Source organism: Lissotriton vulgaris, chromosome 11 (genome assembly GCF_964263255.1).
Source record: "Lissotriton vulgaris chromosome 11, aLisVul1.2, whole genome shotgun sequence".
Taxonomy (NCBI): Eukaryota; Metazoa; Chordata; class Amphibia; order Caudata; family Salamandridae; genus Lissotriton; species Lissotriton vulgaris.
This window is the reverse complement of record NC_141699.1, coordinates 1,072,182,409-1,072,198,419: the sequence shown is the minus strand read 5'-3', so window position 1 is coordinate 1,072,198,419 and position 16,011 is coordinate 1,072,182,409. Positions and strand designations below refer to the sequence as shown.

The 16,011-nt window shown below is 42.8% G+C and overlaps 1 protein-coding gene across 1 annotated transcript in view; it reads right to left on the bottom strand.

The window, feature by feature from the left end:
- LOC147684118 (cytochrome P450 2J5-like) overlaps positions 1–16,011 on the bottom strand; it is an 82,321-nt gene that overhangs the window by 52,622 nt on the left and 13,688 nt on the right. Inside the window, exon 3 of the mRNA XM_086944488.1 lies at positions 14,137–14,286. Within this exon, the coding sequence (XP_086800614.1) occupies positions 14,137–14,286 (150 nt within the window). The remainder of the gene's footprint in view (positions 1–14,136; positions 14,287–16,011) is intronic.

The following is a 16,011-nucleotide window of genomic DNA, read 5'->3' as shown; positions in this document are numbered from 1 at the left end:
ATCTCACACACTGATCAAACGTGACAGAAAAAAGTTCATCACCCACGTGTAGCGATGCTCAGTGACAGACTTTTGCAAATATATATTGGTCACCGATCAGCTGCTGAGCGAGCGATGCATTCAAGTAACAAACATACACCAGTGAGATGAAAAAATCGTTGTTGAGACAGTATTAGCGCGTGTTCAGTGGTCAACATAGCGAAATAATACTGCCAAAACAGTGCTGTGCTATGTTGCAGACAGTGTACTGTGTTGTGTATCCAAGTGAGCCTCGGTGCACCCACCAACTTCAGAATGTCTAGAGTTCAGGTGTTTGAATCTCCTACCCAGTGCAAGGACTACAGAGGAAGATCTTATTAGTAATGTCACAGTCAATGAACGTGCTTCAAAGGCATGGTTGCTGCAGGGGTTCAGGAGCCTTGCAGTTAACATCTGAGGGGGTCTCTGTAACCCTCGCCTCGACCTCGTTTGGAACCCGTACGAATTACTTGCATTCTCCCTACCAATAGTCAATGGTCACCTGCTCTACACACGTTTACAGCGTTTAACTTAAAAAATAAATGGAAACCTCTGTCCCCACACCTGACAGCAGCCTCCTGCGGACTCGCCTGTCTGGACTTTACCGGCCTGTGCCCTGCGCAGTGAGCATACAAGGGGGACAGACCCTGTAGCAGCACGGGCTGGGGGGCCTAGGCCCGGAAAGCGGCGGTGCTCCGGAGCTGCGGGTCCAGGAGGGAGGGCCGTAGGAGGCGTCACGCTCATGAAGCTGTACGAGACGGGTGGCTCTACTCTGTAAACTGCGTCACTGGCGCTGCTGCTAGCAGTATAGTTAAGGGACGGAAACTTCTTCGGGAGCACGTTTGCTCTCTGTAGGATTATTTATTTACAAGGAATGTGTGTATTTAGCGCGCCCCTCTTATACTGCGCTGATTTGTCAGCGCTGATGGCTGTATGTGTGTATCGCATTTCCGATGTATTTGCTACCGCGCTGATTATAAGTATATTTGTTATACTGCGCTGATTTTCTTCCTGCTCTGATGGCTGTATGTGTGTCTCTAAATAGCATTTTCTGATGGCTGTATGTGTGTATCTAAATAGGTATTCACAAATGTTATACATCCACATTGGTTGTTTGATATGCTGTTATACATCCACATTGGTTGTTTGATACGCCCACAGGGACTACTTTTACACTTTTGGCGTTTTTGCTTTTGTAATGTATATGATGTACACATCTATAGCCTATGTCCTTCTGCTATATCTCCCCTTTCAAATGGTGTATTGGGTGTAGTGATTGGTGCATTACTTTTTTAGTTTACCTGGCTCAAAGGTTTGTGTTCTCTCTTTATAATAGTAGTATAGATATCCCATGTGTGGGTATTTAATGACAGCAATTGTGGGTGAGGAACTTACTGGCCTTCAGTCTTACAGTGTGGAGCTCCCATGGCTATTACCCCATGATCCGTTTGTTGTAAATGTTGGTATACATATATATATATATGTCTTGCACATCCGTCCTGGTTATTAGTTTGAATGCCACATTGCCTCCCCTTTGAATCCTCTTTCTCCTCAGACTCCCTGTGTGATTGTGGGTGGTTCTGTACCCAATATTCTCTTTGCTTTTTCTACCCTGCTCCAGTCCTTGCCAGAGTTCCTTAGAGAATGACCAAGCCCTCATTCCCATATCACTTTTGAGATTTTTTTACATTCAGTCAGCTACCATTTTTCTCTGAATAGTTATGTGTGACTTGTTTGAGTGTGTGCTATAATGAAGGGTCTACGAAAAAAAGATGCTAGTGTTTCATTTAAATTTGTACAGATGAGTGCCCAACACTGAAAGACTTTGAGACTATAAGATGATCTTAGTCCTGAAACAAAGAATCGCCTTGTAATAATTGGGCATTTCCATTACAAATATTTTGCTCATTGGCTCTCAAACACCTCTACTGCAAATCTTGACTTAATCTACTAATCCCGCCCTTGCCCATCATTGCCAGGAAGAGGCAGGGCAAGGCCACTCCCCTTGGTTATGACTTTCTTCAGAAAATTGTGGGTAAGACTTTGCAGTTTCATTCTTTCTTTATACTGCCTGTCTCGTGCTGAAATGTGTGCAGTCACTCGCTATTAACTGGCCCTATTGCAGAGGAGCCCAAGGTGGTTTACGGGGAGGAGTTTCTGCAGAGGGGATCAGGAGAGTGCCTCCTAATCAATACAAGGGAAGAGTTTTGCCTATTACACCCAACACTAGTGGACTGGGTTGCTCCTGAGACACTTCTGATCTCTACTGACTGCTGTACAACTAGTTTGTATTCACTTAACTCTATCTAGTACAGATCTCAAGGGGCAGGGATTAATTACCCGTTAAAATTGCAAGTATACAGGTTGAAATCTGCTTCCTGCTTTACCCATTAATTCTACCCTCTGCATATCTTGTGACTTGTTGATTATATTAAACCCAGGTGCTTGTTCTGTGGTTTCTAGTTGGGAGGTTACATTACAGGTCTTCTAAGGTTTAACAATGGGGAAACGCACGTGCTCTGTTAAACAACTTCAATCCCAAGTAACCACCTCATCCTTACTGCTCCCAACCTCAATCTATATAATGTTACAGAGGGCCATAGGTGCGGTAACATCAGAAATAGAACTCACCAAAAGGCAACTGTCTTTCACCCCAGATCTTTGTCTCCCGCTATTAGTCTATCTACATCTAAAACTGCTACCCCAGCTTCTACACCTAGGGCAACCGTGCCTCCGCCATCCTCACGACAAGAAGCTGCACCAAAAAGTGTAACCCGAATGGGGGGTGCTGCTCCTAGTCTACCCAGGAATGGGAAGCATAAGCAAGTAAGTGGGGGGCAAACTAAAGTAAGAAAGTTAAAAGGGGGGCCTACAATTAGAGTGGAGCCTTTGGATAACCCTGATGCAACTGTAGATTGTCCTATTAACACTGGAACAGATATGTTTTATCCATCCTGGATGCAGAACCTGTTAGCGGACCTCCTGACCCAACTTAAAGCTATTGTGAAGGAAGAAGTTGCCTCCCTAGATGATCGTATACACAATTTGGTAACACGGGGGGATACTAGGCAAGCATACATATGCACCAACACCACTCAAACCTTATTGAGGTGGATTGATTTTAGCTGCCAGGTAGACAGCTCAAGCTTGACATCTTCAAACAGGTCTGGTATGCCAAGGAAGCAAGATTCCACCAGTCTTGGGGGACCTAGTCAGGCCGATGATCACACTCACTTGAGAGGCAAAACCACCCTGACGTCTGTGCAAAGTTTAGGTGTACAGCAGGCACAAGATGATGTTACCCACACAGCATCAAGGAACGTTAATTGTGAAGTTGGGTATGACAACACAACGCACAACCAGCGGAGCATAAACAAAAACAATATTACTACAACAGGGCCTAGAGAGAGTAGAGAAGGGCTGGGAGGAGAAGAGAGCTCAGTGGGTAGGACAGAAGTAATGATCCAGCCTACTATAAATTTACCCCAGCCTCATCTCCTTATGTGATCATATTGACAGGAGTAACAGAACTCAAAAACGGCCAGAGGGAGACACATCTGGACCTCAGGAATAAAAGCCTGTTTTGGTTGGCAAGATACAGACAGCTCCCCTATGACAGGGCAGGGGAGATTTTCACTGTCCGCAGAGTTTAGGCTAACAAGTCAGAAACACAGCCCCCAAGAGCCCAATACTGGGGTTAGGGCCCTTCCACTGGACTACTTTTATTCCCACTGCTATATACCAGATAGGGTCAATACCACCCTAGATCTCGGTAGGTGGCCACTGGATCATCAAAATGTTGGCCACAGGTATCCATCTCCCAGACCATTGTTCTATAACATACCTGTAACAAACAGATTTGGGGTTCTGGAAGAAGTAGATTGACAAGCACTGAAAAGGGTAACATGCCAGGGAACCAGAGCCTTGAGGTCTCCTGGAGAACTAGAGGATCACGGTTGCGGCCAACCAAGTCAGTCCACCACCCCCGGGGTAGGGACAGATCCAAATGACCTGGATATACTAACACAACAGGTGACCAGTGGTGTAGTAGGGTTACGGGAAGAGTTGCCTGGACCACTAGCTGCCACAGTCCATGTTCCATCAAACATCAGTGACACGAGGGCAGAAGAATATATTTGAATAATTGGTAACCTCCACTAGGCCCAAATAGGGGGTATTCAAACCCCTTATACCTATGTCTTTGATGTTACAATTGACAAGCACAATCCAGGTAGTAAGCCAAGGGTTCTATTGTGGAACGTAGCTTGTCTAAAAAGCAAACTGTTCTGCCCTGATTGGGGGCTTTTTGTGACCAATATGATATCTGCATGTTCCAGGAAACATGCACACAGGAAGACTCTGCAAGGGTGGGGTTTGCATCATTTAGCGTTCCTGCCACTGCGGGGGCTAGGGGTAGACCGTCCAGGGGCCTATGTATTTGGGTTGGCTCACACCTGAGCTGTAAAGTTAACCAGCTGACCCCCTTTGTCTAATGCCATTCAATGTGTAGCACTTAGCTTTTCCACCAAGCTGAAATTGGCTTTCATTAACATCTATTCCCGGCCTGTAAGTCTGAGTAAGGAATACCCGACTTTTGACCAGCTGAATTTCTTTATTCCCACTGTCCCCCCAAATATGTGGTTGATTATGGGGGGAGACTTTAATTGTCAATATGAGCCTCTTGCTAAAATCACTGACACAATCTCTAGTGAGGAGGATTTGCGATGGTTCAATTAAAGCTTGGTCCCTGCTGGCACTTCAGATCAATGCGATCACATTGACCCATTCCTTGAGAGCATGCAATGGGCGTACAGTTTCGGAAACACCGGGGAACCTAACATTTAACAGAATAGGCCAAACCTCTTTCCTGGATTATATTTTAGTGGAGACTAGGTTATGGCAAAGTGTTCTTGACTTCTCTGTCCTCCCACGGCCCGATAGCGATCACAACGCTTTGTAAAAAGGAATTGAAGATGCCTAACTTTGAACTGCCATGGCTAGCAGTACCCCCCCCAGATAATAGACTAACACTCTTACACATAGAAGAAGAATAAAGTAGGGGGCAATCCAGCAGTCACCCGAAAAGCTGACCACATTATACACAGCAATTGTTCCAGTACTACTAGAATTTGGAGAAGCTGCCTCAGTGGCGGGTAATTCACTATCCATTAACAGAGTTGCAGATTTGCATGTAGATTTGGCATCTAAATTGTCTGATATATTCTACCCAAAGATAAACTCTAAGATGAAAAAACAGGTTACTTGATCTTGGTTAAATGATAATTGCCGAAAGACAAAACTGGCTTTGTTAGAGGCCATTAAAGCTAAGGATAAGTCTCTAACTAAACACATGTGGGTGCTGTATAAAGAGAGCACCAGACAAGCAAAACAGGCCTGGGAACTGAATAGATGGGACACCATGTAAACCGCCCTATCCAACAATGATATGAAGGAATTTTTGTCTATAGTTAGCACAGGCAGTAGTGAAGGAAAGCCAGCAATAGAACCAAACATAGCAGCAGAAGTTTTGAAAGTACACTTTCAGGCTTTATATACCATGAAGGACGCATTCGGCCGCAATGACGATATACCCACAATTACGCTATGGGTCAATTACGAAGAAGCACCCGGGATCACTTTGCTCGAAGTTTAAAATGCAATAAACAAGCTTCCCTCCGGCAAAGCACTGGGATTGGATAAGCTACCGGGGGACCTCTTTCGGGAAGAACCAAAAATATGGGGGCCTAATTATGGGTTTTATTTAATGCTATCATGAAAGGAATGCCAATCCCTGAAACCTGGGCTGGGGCAGAAATCGTCCGAGTTTTTTAAAAGGGCTCACCACTTCTGCCTGCAAACTATAGACCGATCAGTTTGATCGATGTCACTCAAAAACTGTTTGCACGAGTACTTTTTAATCGCTCCAGGAGTGGATGGAAGAACACAAAATATTGAGCCCATATCAAGCCGGATTCAGAAAGAACACTTCCACCGTCGACCAAATATACAGACTGCAACTTTTATTTTGGAAAACGGTGAGAATAGCGGGTTGCAGCCTCTATTTAACCTTTGTGGATCTGAAGACGGCTTTTGATTTGGTGCCCAGAGTTAAATTATGGGTGGTGCTCAGAGACCTGGGGTTTCCCACTTACCTTTTGAGATTGCACAAAGGCAACTTCGCCCAAGTAAGGTGTGGGAAAGGCAGTGAATTAATTTCCCTATGCCCAGTTGACAGTGGAGTAAGGCAGGGGTATGTGCTTGCACCCACCCTGTTTTGCCTCTTTGTCAATGCATTGGTTGCCCAACTTAATGAGGTAAAGAACAATGACTCCCTGAAGTAAGCAAGCAGTCCCTGCTATGATGTATATGGATGGCACTGTCTTAATGTCAAAGTCGCCCACGGGCATTCAGAGGGTTCTTGATAGCATTTGTAACAACATGGGGCTGGAGATTAACACCGAGAAGACCAAGTTCATGGTCTTCAACCCAGCCAATACATCTCGCTCCAACCCTTGTCATGGCACTATGCTGGAGAGGGTATCCGTATTTGAATATTTATATCTCACCCTGACAGAAAACATGGGGTGGGGGCCAGAAATAGCCACAGCTATGCTCAAGCTAGCCCAGACTACTGGGGGAATTGTAAAATTATATAGAAATTCCTCCCACAAACCTGCTGGGCCTATAGCAGAGATTAATAGGGTGCAAGCCAGGGGCGCGGCAACATAGGGGGCTGAATTATGGGGTCACAGTTCTAGTACTGTGAGCAAAGAAGAGAATAGCTTTATGAGGCAGATTTTGGGCCTCCCCTCCAGTACCCCTCTAATCCCTCTACGGCTGGATTTAGGAATTAGACCAATTGGGGATGAGATCGGGTGACCCGGAACTGTCAGTTTATCGGACAGAATTAAAAGAGCTGTTGAGGTTCCCGGGTGTAGAAAAAATCTCTTGGTTTGCAGACCTAAAGGATGAATGCAGTAGGCTGGGAAAACCAAGTCTCTGGAGCAATCCAGTGGAAGCATGTCTTGCAACCTCACGCTCAGAATTGGTAAAAACCTATAGAATGAATAAACTTGCAGCCATCCAAGGGAGTTCAGCTTTAGAACACTTGACAGCCGAATTCCTGTCAATTAAAGATGAGTACCCAACAGAGCCCTTCCTGGACGTTATCCAACTAATCCCGGCAAGGAAACTATACTTCCAGTTTAGATTTGGTACCCTGCCGCTCCATGCCTTTTCCTGCAAATGGTCAAAAACTGCCATGCGAGGGTGCCCTGCCTGCAATTGTGGGGAAGAGTCAGAGCTCCATGTTCTCTTTTATTGCTCCGGCTACAAACTAGCCAGGAAGCGCTGGCTTATCCAGCTGTGCAGGAATTTAGGGGTTCATGCACTGTGAGGAAGCATTTAGAGTCCTGAAGTTTGACACTCACAAGCCCATTGTTTTTGCTGTATCCAGTTTTTTAACTTCAATGTGGCAACTGCGCTGGACCTTTTTAAATATGTTATCTCAGTCTTAAATGTACATACTGTTTCTATTTGCTAATAGTTTAATTTACATTTGTATCTTTTTAATGCCTCAAATCCTATATCTGCTGATGAAATACGTTTTTTATTCTGTTAATTGTAAGTGCAACTTTTTATCCCTGAGGTGAGATTCTTGATAGTTGGGTGGGAACGGGTTTGAGACATGATTTGCCTGGATCCACCATTTTGTGACCTCTGCAATGCACCTTAACGCTGTTAAACCAAAAACACTTGTGTAGCTACCAAAAATTGTTCTAATTTTGCATGGTTTTATGTGCAAGAATTTTCTTTGTATGCACTTTTATGGTCCAAGCTGACCGAAATATAGGGGCATATTACCAAGCAGTAGCAATAATTATCGCTATTGCTTGGTTAGAGGCAAAAATTTACCGCTGAGCTGCGACGATTTTTATCGCAGATAAACCTTGGTATTACCATTACCATTACCATTATCGCATTTGCGTTAAACCTTGGTATTACCAAGGTTTAACGCAAATGCGATAAAAATCGGCCGCAATGCATGAATATCGCTGAAAAGTCAGCGATATTCATGCATTACGGAGCTAATGCTCTTAGCCATGTTATCCACCTCCCATTGGATAACATGGCTAAGAACTGCTCAGGGCAGGTGTTAGCTTTTGGAGATATTCGCGCTTAGCGCGAATATCTCCATGAGTTGGTAATAGGAGATAGCGATGTTAGCGACTTTTTCAAGTCACTAACACCTTGGCACGCCCACTTTGCATGTCATTAGTGATAAATATCACTGACATGCTCCTACTAGCTGTCGCTAACTGGTGTTAGCGACAGCTAGGTAATAGGGAGATAATTTTCTCTCCGCTTTCTTGGCTTTTAAAGCCAAAAAAGCGGAGATAAACCCCCTTGATAATATGCCCCTCAGTGTTTGGGGATGGAATGGAACTAATCTGATCCAGATCCAGATTCTATGGCTGTGTCAGCGCTAAAAAAGGAGAATGATACTTTATTCTGCTGAACAAGAGTACTGATCCTCGCATGTCTGCTGAAAATGTTCATAAGATAGAATATTCAACCACACAACAGTCAAAGAGCAGATGCATTACATAGCATCAGTTTTTTATTCAAATATTGTTGCACAGTCCTGTAACCCAGCATCAATCACCGTCCCTAGTACTAAACAGACTATGTTTAATACTACGTTGAACATAAGCAGCAATTGCTTAAGAGATGGAGAGAAAAGTCCTACTAGAAATTAGGCAGCAAGTACCCAGTTTGAACAATATCCAAGGTTTAACTTTGCCCACTACTACAAAGTAAAGGTGCCCCCTATTAATTAGAGGCCCAAGAGGAGGGGGGATGGGTAAATACAACAGTAAATAACCTCCTGTCAGGCCTATCTAATTTACAAAATTGGCAATAGCTCTATTTGCAATTTTCAAAATACAGCACAGAAACAACCTTTCTAGGAGAATGAGAGAAATGAATTTTCATTTAAGTAGTCTTTTATTTTTCATAAAGAGGGAAGCATTGTTTCTCTTATATGTCAGTTATTAGAGATAAAAAAGGTGTTTTAAGGACAAATGTTGGGATAATTTACTCGTAACAATTGAAGACAAAAATGTGAAAGGCTTTTGGAGGCTAATACAGGACTGTATGGGGAAAGCACAAGGGACCATGCAGTGCGCAGTACCAGAGGACAAGTGGCTGGCCTATCTAGAGGAAATTTACGGGAAATGGCCAATGAGGGAGGGAATAATGGTAAATGCCTGGCCAGGAATAAGTGAAGAATTAAAAACCCATTTTCTCCCAGATCAAATTAGAACCATAATATCTAGACTAAACCTAACACGGGCAGCCGGCCCTGACAACCTGCCAGCTGTCATAATAAAAACAAACATAGAATGGTGGGCAGAGTTCCTTTCAAATATGTTTTTATGGATCCTAAATTCAGGTGAATTCCCTGCAAATTGGAAAGGGGCTATTGTTAAGCCAATCCATAAAAAAGGTGATGTAAACACCCCTAAAAATTACCGCTTAATAAATCTCTTGGATATAGGCGAAAAGGTTTTTTCTAAGGTAATCCTAGGGATCCTAAGGGAGTGGGTGGAAGACAAACAGATAATACCCCCAGAGCAGGGGGAGTTCAAAGAAGGCCACTCAACGATTGACCATTGTTTTGCTCTGTGGTCCATCGCACGGAAGTCAATTGATCAGAGGAGTAATCTATTCTGCTGTTTCGTTGACTTCCGTGCAGCCTTTGATCTTGTGGACAGGGATCAGCTGTGGTCAATACTAACAGGGTATGAACTACAGGATGACCTGCTGGCCCTTGTCCAAGCATTACATACAGAAAATTGGGCACAGATAATATTGGACACGGATGGAGGACTGACCAGGAGAATCCCTATTGGAAACGGCTTAAGGCAGGGGTGCGTTCTAGCCCCCCTGCTGTTCGCCCTGTTTTTAGCTGACCTACCCCAAGTATTAAGAGATGTCAGAGGGGCGAACCCGAAGTTGGGAGGAAGGCACATATCGTGCCTCCTTTATGCCGATGACCTAGTAATAATGGATCAAACGGAGATAGGCCTCCAGAGAAAACTCAATAGGTTTAAAGATTACTGTACGAGTAAAAAACTAGTGGTAAATATGGATAAAACCAAAATAGTATGTTTTGGGAGAAGGAAAGTGAAGTTCTCGTGGTATCTTGGCACAACCTTGCTTGAGAGGGTGACCAACTATAGATATTTGGGAATGTGGTTCTCAGGTAACCTGAAATGGCATACACACCTGCAAGCATTAAAAATAAGGGCACTGGCATCGGTCAAAGGCCTAAAAAGCTTTAATAACACCTATGGTGAAAGGTCAGATATACCGGTCTTAAAAGCTTATCAAGCAATGGTCCCCCCACAATTTCCGTATGGAGCCGAGGTTATTTATCTCAGTGGCAAGACCTCCTGGGATAGTGAAGAGGGAAACATATTAAAAAGCTTATTCGCTCTGCCAAAATCCTCTATGGTGCAGGCAGCACGACTGGAGCTGGGAATAACCTCCTGGGCTATTACAGTTTGTATGAGCCTTGTACGCTTCTGGCAGCGGTTCGGAGTAGGGGAAATTGCTAAAATCTCCCAATGGGCTAAGGAGGAAATTATCAATAGTGAGCTCCCCTGGGCAAAAGAGGTAAGAGCCTCAATAAGCAAGGCTTAAGGGGTGCTAGATTTGAAGGTTTGTTTGCCGCAAGACCCCATAATATTTGGGAAAAAAGAATTAAAGACTCAGGGGGTCAATATGTCCCGTAGTTATGACCGGTAATACCTTGCTCAAAAGACCTCGGTAGCACACATGAAAGTGGCTTGGGAGAGCAGTCAACACTTCCCTTACGTGGACCGGTTACCCAGCCATAGTCTGAGGCGAGAAGTCCTGAAAATGCGAATTGGCATAAACCCATGCTATGCAAATAACGGGGTTCGAAATTTAATGATAGGAAGTAATGGGAAATGCACTTGCACTTTAGGAACCACCTGTGATATGTCACATATTTTATTAGATTGTACGAGATTTTTAGACTTTCGAAAGGAGTTTTTATGTCCGATTTTTAAAAAATATAAGATTACGCACAGAATGCAAGCTGCCACTCTTTTGGTGGAAATGGAGACTTTAGATATAGCCTGCGCGTTGGGGAAATATATGAATAAAGTTAGGTGGTTCCTCAAATGCGCAGAAGAACATGTATAGTGTAGCCCTTATCCCTGAATAAAGGTAGAGATACTAAGGGACAATAGTAGTAAAAACTGCATTCTGAAGAAGGTATATATAGGAAATTTTAGCGATTTTAACAAATAAATGTTATAATACTCCGTTTTAAAAGGAACAAGAGAAGTTAATTTCAAGTATCTTGAGGTGTAATTGTGGTTTTAATATTATCTTGTTATGCTGCTGCTCTTTTTCTTGTTGAATATTACCATGTTTTGCTGTTGTCCTTTCTCTTATCACGGAATGTGGAATGTACTTTTAAGGTTTTAACAAATCAAATAAAGTTATGTTTGACTGACTGACTGTTTCTCTTATCTTTATCTTTTTTATGAATACAAATATAATTTTTTTTGTTTGATAGAAGGTTTTTTGTTAATTCATCACACAATATATAACAAATAATTCATTACAAAAACAAAATAGAAAGAATTCCTGTTTCAGCAAACCCCACAGAAAAAAGAATGTCATAAAATTCAACACATTCTCTCAATCAAACAGTCTCACCATTCAAACCTCTCAAACATACTAACTCTCATGCTATATGCACATATTAAAAAAGGGAAAAAAACACATGTGAGGTAGAAGCCTATTATAGACATTACATTTTGTCTTATACATTCAAAAGGCGTAAATCCATCATTTAAAAAATTCATTTCTTTGACCAAATTCCTGACTGAAATGCGTTTTGGTGAAAGCAAGATGTCACCTTCATCAGGGCTAGAAAGGTACTTTTTCCAGATGGGAACTGGGGGTTGCTGATATATCTTTGTATGAAACAAACAGAAGTATAGTCAGTATTGTTGTATCGGATGGTACCGTCTGTTTTAAGTAGCAGTAAAAATAAATAAGAGACTGGAGATCTCTTCCTTAGACACGGATGGTTTTCTATTTTCTTTTTTATTAACTCTAGGTATGATTAGGATTTACCCCTAGATTCATCAAAGTCCCGTATTGTGAGTCCTTAATAGCGATTATTAAGGAATCGCTATTAAGGACTTGCAAAACGGGATTCATGTAGGAATCGCTAAACAAATTGTGATTCCTACACATTCCTTATTTGCGATTAGCAAATTGCTAATCGCAAATAAGGAATAACTCCCCATTCATTCCTATGGGCCTAAAGGCCTAAAGGCCCATAGGAATGAATGGGGAGTTATTCCTTATTTGCGATTAGCAATTTGCTAATCGCAAATAAGGATGCGATTTCAAGGGTGCTAGGGGTGTCCAAAGGACACCCTGTAGCACCCCTGAAATGTAAATTTCGACTTATGTTGCGCACACACATGTCCAAAGGACATGTGTGTGTGTAACATACAACTGAGAAAAATGCACAAAAGTGCATTTTTCTCAGTTTTCGCTATTTACCACAAAGTCAGACTTTGCGGTAAATAGCGGCAAAAAATAGCGAAATCGCAATTTATCAATGGTTCATGAATAGCATTTAAGGAATCTCAAATTGAGATTCCTTAAATGCGATCGCAATTTGAAAAATCGCAATTTTTGCGATTTTTCAAATTGCGAGTTCATGACCCATTGATGAATTCCAAATGCCATTTTTGTGGGCGCAATCGGCCGAATTCTGCGATTCGCACCGTTTGCGCCCGCAAAAATGCTTCATGAATCTAGCTGATAGAGATGACCACTGCGTCTCGATATCTAATCGTTCAAAGGATCACATGTGACCTGATATGGGCCGCAAGGTATCAATTGCCAGAGTGATCTTTGTTTTATTTCCATATTGGAACACCTCCCAATACCAGTCGATAATTTGAAAAAGAAGCCAATCTAGTTTGACATCTATAGCGGCATCCTGCTGTCTCACTCGAACAAATCTGCGAAAAACTTTGCCTGCTTTGAAGTTGCCAAGCCTACCACTGCCCTTGCACAGAAAGAAATACAGTCCACACAGGATATAACAAACCAAACATTCTGGAATTACGACAAGAGAATAAAACCTTTCAGACCCTCATGAAATATAACCCAGACTTCAAAGGAGAATCTAAAACCCCTTCAAAGACCACCTTTAGTTAACTATTCTAGTCTCCTTACAATTGGAGAATAAATCCTTGCACTCTATTTTGCAGTCACCTCAGATCTGTTCCATTGTTGGTGTGAATAACTCAGCACCCAGATTTCAATGAGAAATAGTCCATTGTCTCTAAATGTAGTTAATTGAAGTTTTTGCATGCACTCTGTACTTTCTCCTCTGATCTTTTGTTTTATAGTGCTGACTGTGATGTAGGCGCAGTGTCTAATACGTCTCTCTGCCCTTCAGGAACCCAAAATGCCAGACAATACACAAAATATCTCTTTACTTTCTCTTCCCTGTAGTAAGAACAGGTCTACGCTAGAAGTAATACATCCGCAGGCCATTGATCTGCAGACAAAACCTGAACCTGTGCTTTATATATCACTGATGTGACAATATCATTATATGGAAAGGGAACAAAATCCTCACTCCATGTTTGCACTCTCTCCTTCCAGCATGCACGTATTGAAAAGTCAGGAATATGAAAACTCTGTCCTCTGATAAATCTGTACAGTTTTGCAAAGGGAAATGAAAAGATCTCCCATTGCCAAATGATCTCATACCTATTACCTCTCGCTCAGAGATGTAAAACCCCACAAAAATGTGCAGAATTGCGGTTGGTAAAACCCAGTTTGCCCAGTTATTGCCCGTTCTGTGATGTTTAACTTGTAAAAGGTAGCTCTATAATCAGATATTCCAGCCACCCGGTATCTCCACACATATATCCGCCTGACTCGTAACCAGCCCCTTCGTATGGTGAATGTCAAATATCTTTTCTACAATCTGAACGGTAACAGGCAAAGGTAGACCTTGTTACTGAAGCCCAAGCCACATACCTTTCATCATTGCAAAACTCTCCAACAGCCACTGTGCCTCATTCTGAATACGCCCTTCCATAACTTTCTTCCCGACTCCTAGGGCTCGGAGCGCCATTAAGCCACAGCGCCTCTGAGCTTTCCAGTTATTCCCCGATATGAAGATAATACCTGGAACCAATGCAAAAGGATTTGTTATGTATGACTGCCTCCCTAAACCAGTTGATGCCAATTAACATGCAACACTTTATCTGGGATGTTCTAGTACATGCAGGAATTCAAAGAACAGGAGACTCTTCAAACTTACCTCACTGGTAGATTGATTCCACTTCCAGACAATCCTGTTAGCTTGATACACCATGTGCAATAGTTTTGGTATTCTATTTTACAAAAATTATAGCAACATATGTTTGGTTCCTACTAGGAAAGAAGTGCAGAGATATTTCTGGTGAACTTGTGGACTTTGATGATTCTTACTCAATCTGGAACATATTTCTAAAAAATTTAATGTTTTACAGCCAGATTCATCATTGAAAATTGCGTTTGCAAAGGGCTAGATTTTGAGAATCCGGCCTTTGCGAGCGCAATTGTTGCATTTGGGATTCATCATCCCAAATGCAATAATCTCTAATAGCAAAATCGCTAAATTGCGAGGAATTGCATTTAAGGAATCTCTATTTGAGAATTTTTTCCCGCTATTTTTGGCCGCTATTTACCGCGAAGTCTGACATCGTGGTAAATAGCGAAAACTTTGAAAAAAGCACTTTAGTGCATTTTTTAAAGTTGTTTGTTACACACACACATGTCCTTTGGATATGTGTGTGCGCAACATCAGTCTACATTTTCATTTCAGGGGTGCTACAGGGTGTCCTTTGGACACCCTTGGCACCCTTGAAATCGCATCCTTATTTGCGATTAGCAAATTGCTAATCGCAAATAAGGAATAACTCCCCATTCATTCCTATGGGCCTTTAGGAATAAGGAAGCTGTAGGAATCGCAATTTATTTTGCGATTCCTACATGAATCCCGTTTTTGGACAGTGGGCGGAATGCGGTGACAAGCACATTAGGGATTTTGTGAGAGAGGAATGAAAGTCGCACATCGTGTAGTGCCCGGAAGGCAGCTCGCCTACAAGGACTCCGCGTAGAGAGTCTCCAGTCTTGGGGCGAGTAGGCCTGTGGATGTCATATAGAACTCTGCTGGAAGTCTGTCAGGCCAGGGCTTTTACCAGTGGCCATTTACTTAATGGCCTGTCTTAACTCCTGGGCTGGTACAAGGCCACCCAAGCTCTCTTATTCCTCCAATGTCAGTGTTGGAAGAGGGAATCAGTCCAGCAATTCGTCTAGTGAGTTATCTGGGAGGTCCTCTGGGGCGCCATTTAAAGCTTCATAATATTGACAGAACTCATCATTTATGTCCCCTGGGGAGTAGATATGGGCCCCTGTTGCTGATATCAGCTGTGTGATGGGAGTACCTGGCAATTCAGGATGGATAAGCCAAGCCAGCATCCTCCTCAATTTGACTTCTTCGTTGTGAGCTTTTGCTATACAGGTTTTGTAATCATGGCATCTTAGTAGTCATAGTAATGTTATAGTGCTCTTTTGTGTTGAGCAAGAGCTAGTGATTAGTTGGGTCCGGTCCTAGGGTGTCTAATGCATGGAGTGCGGCGTCTAGAGAGTGGAATTCTGCATTAAGTTCGCCAAACAACGACCTTAAAGGCATCCCACTCTACGAGGGTAGACAATGCCTACCCTGATTGTTGTCAAAATACTCTGTGATGGCCATTTGTAGCGCTTCTCTATAGCAAGAGTTTACCAGAACTGTCGGTTGGAGGTACGATGTCGGGATCACCACTCTATCATCTGTTGGGCGGGCCCGAGGATCAAAGGTTGTGG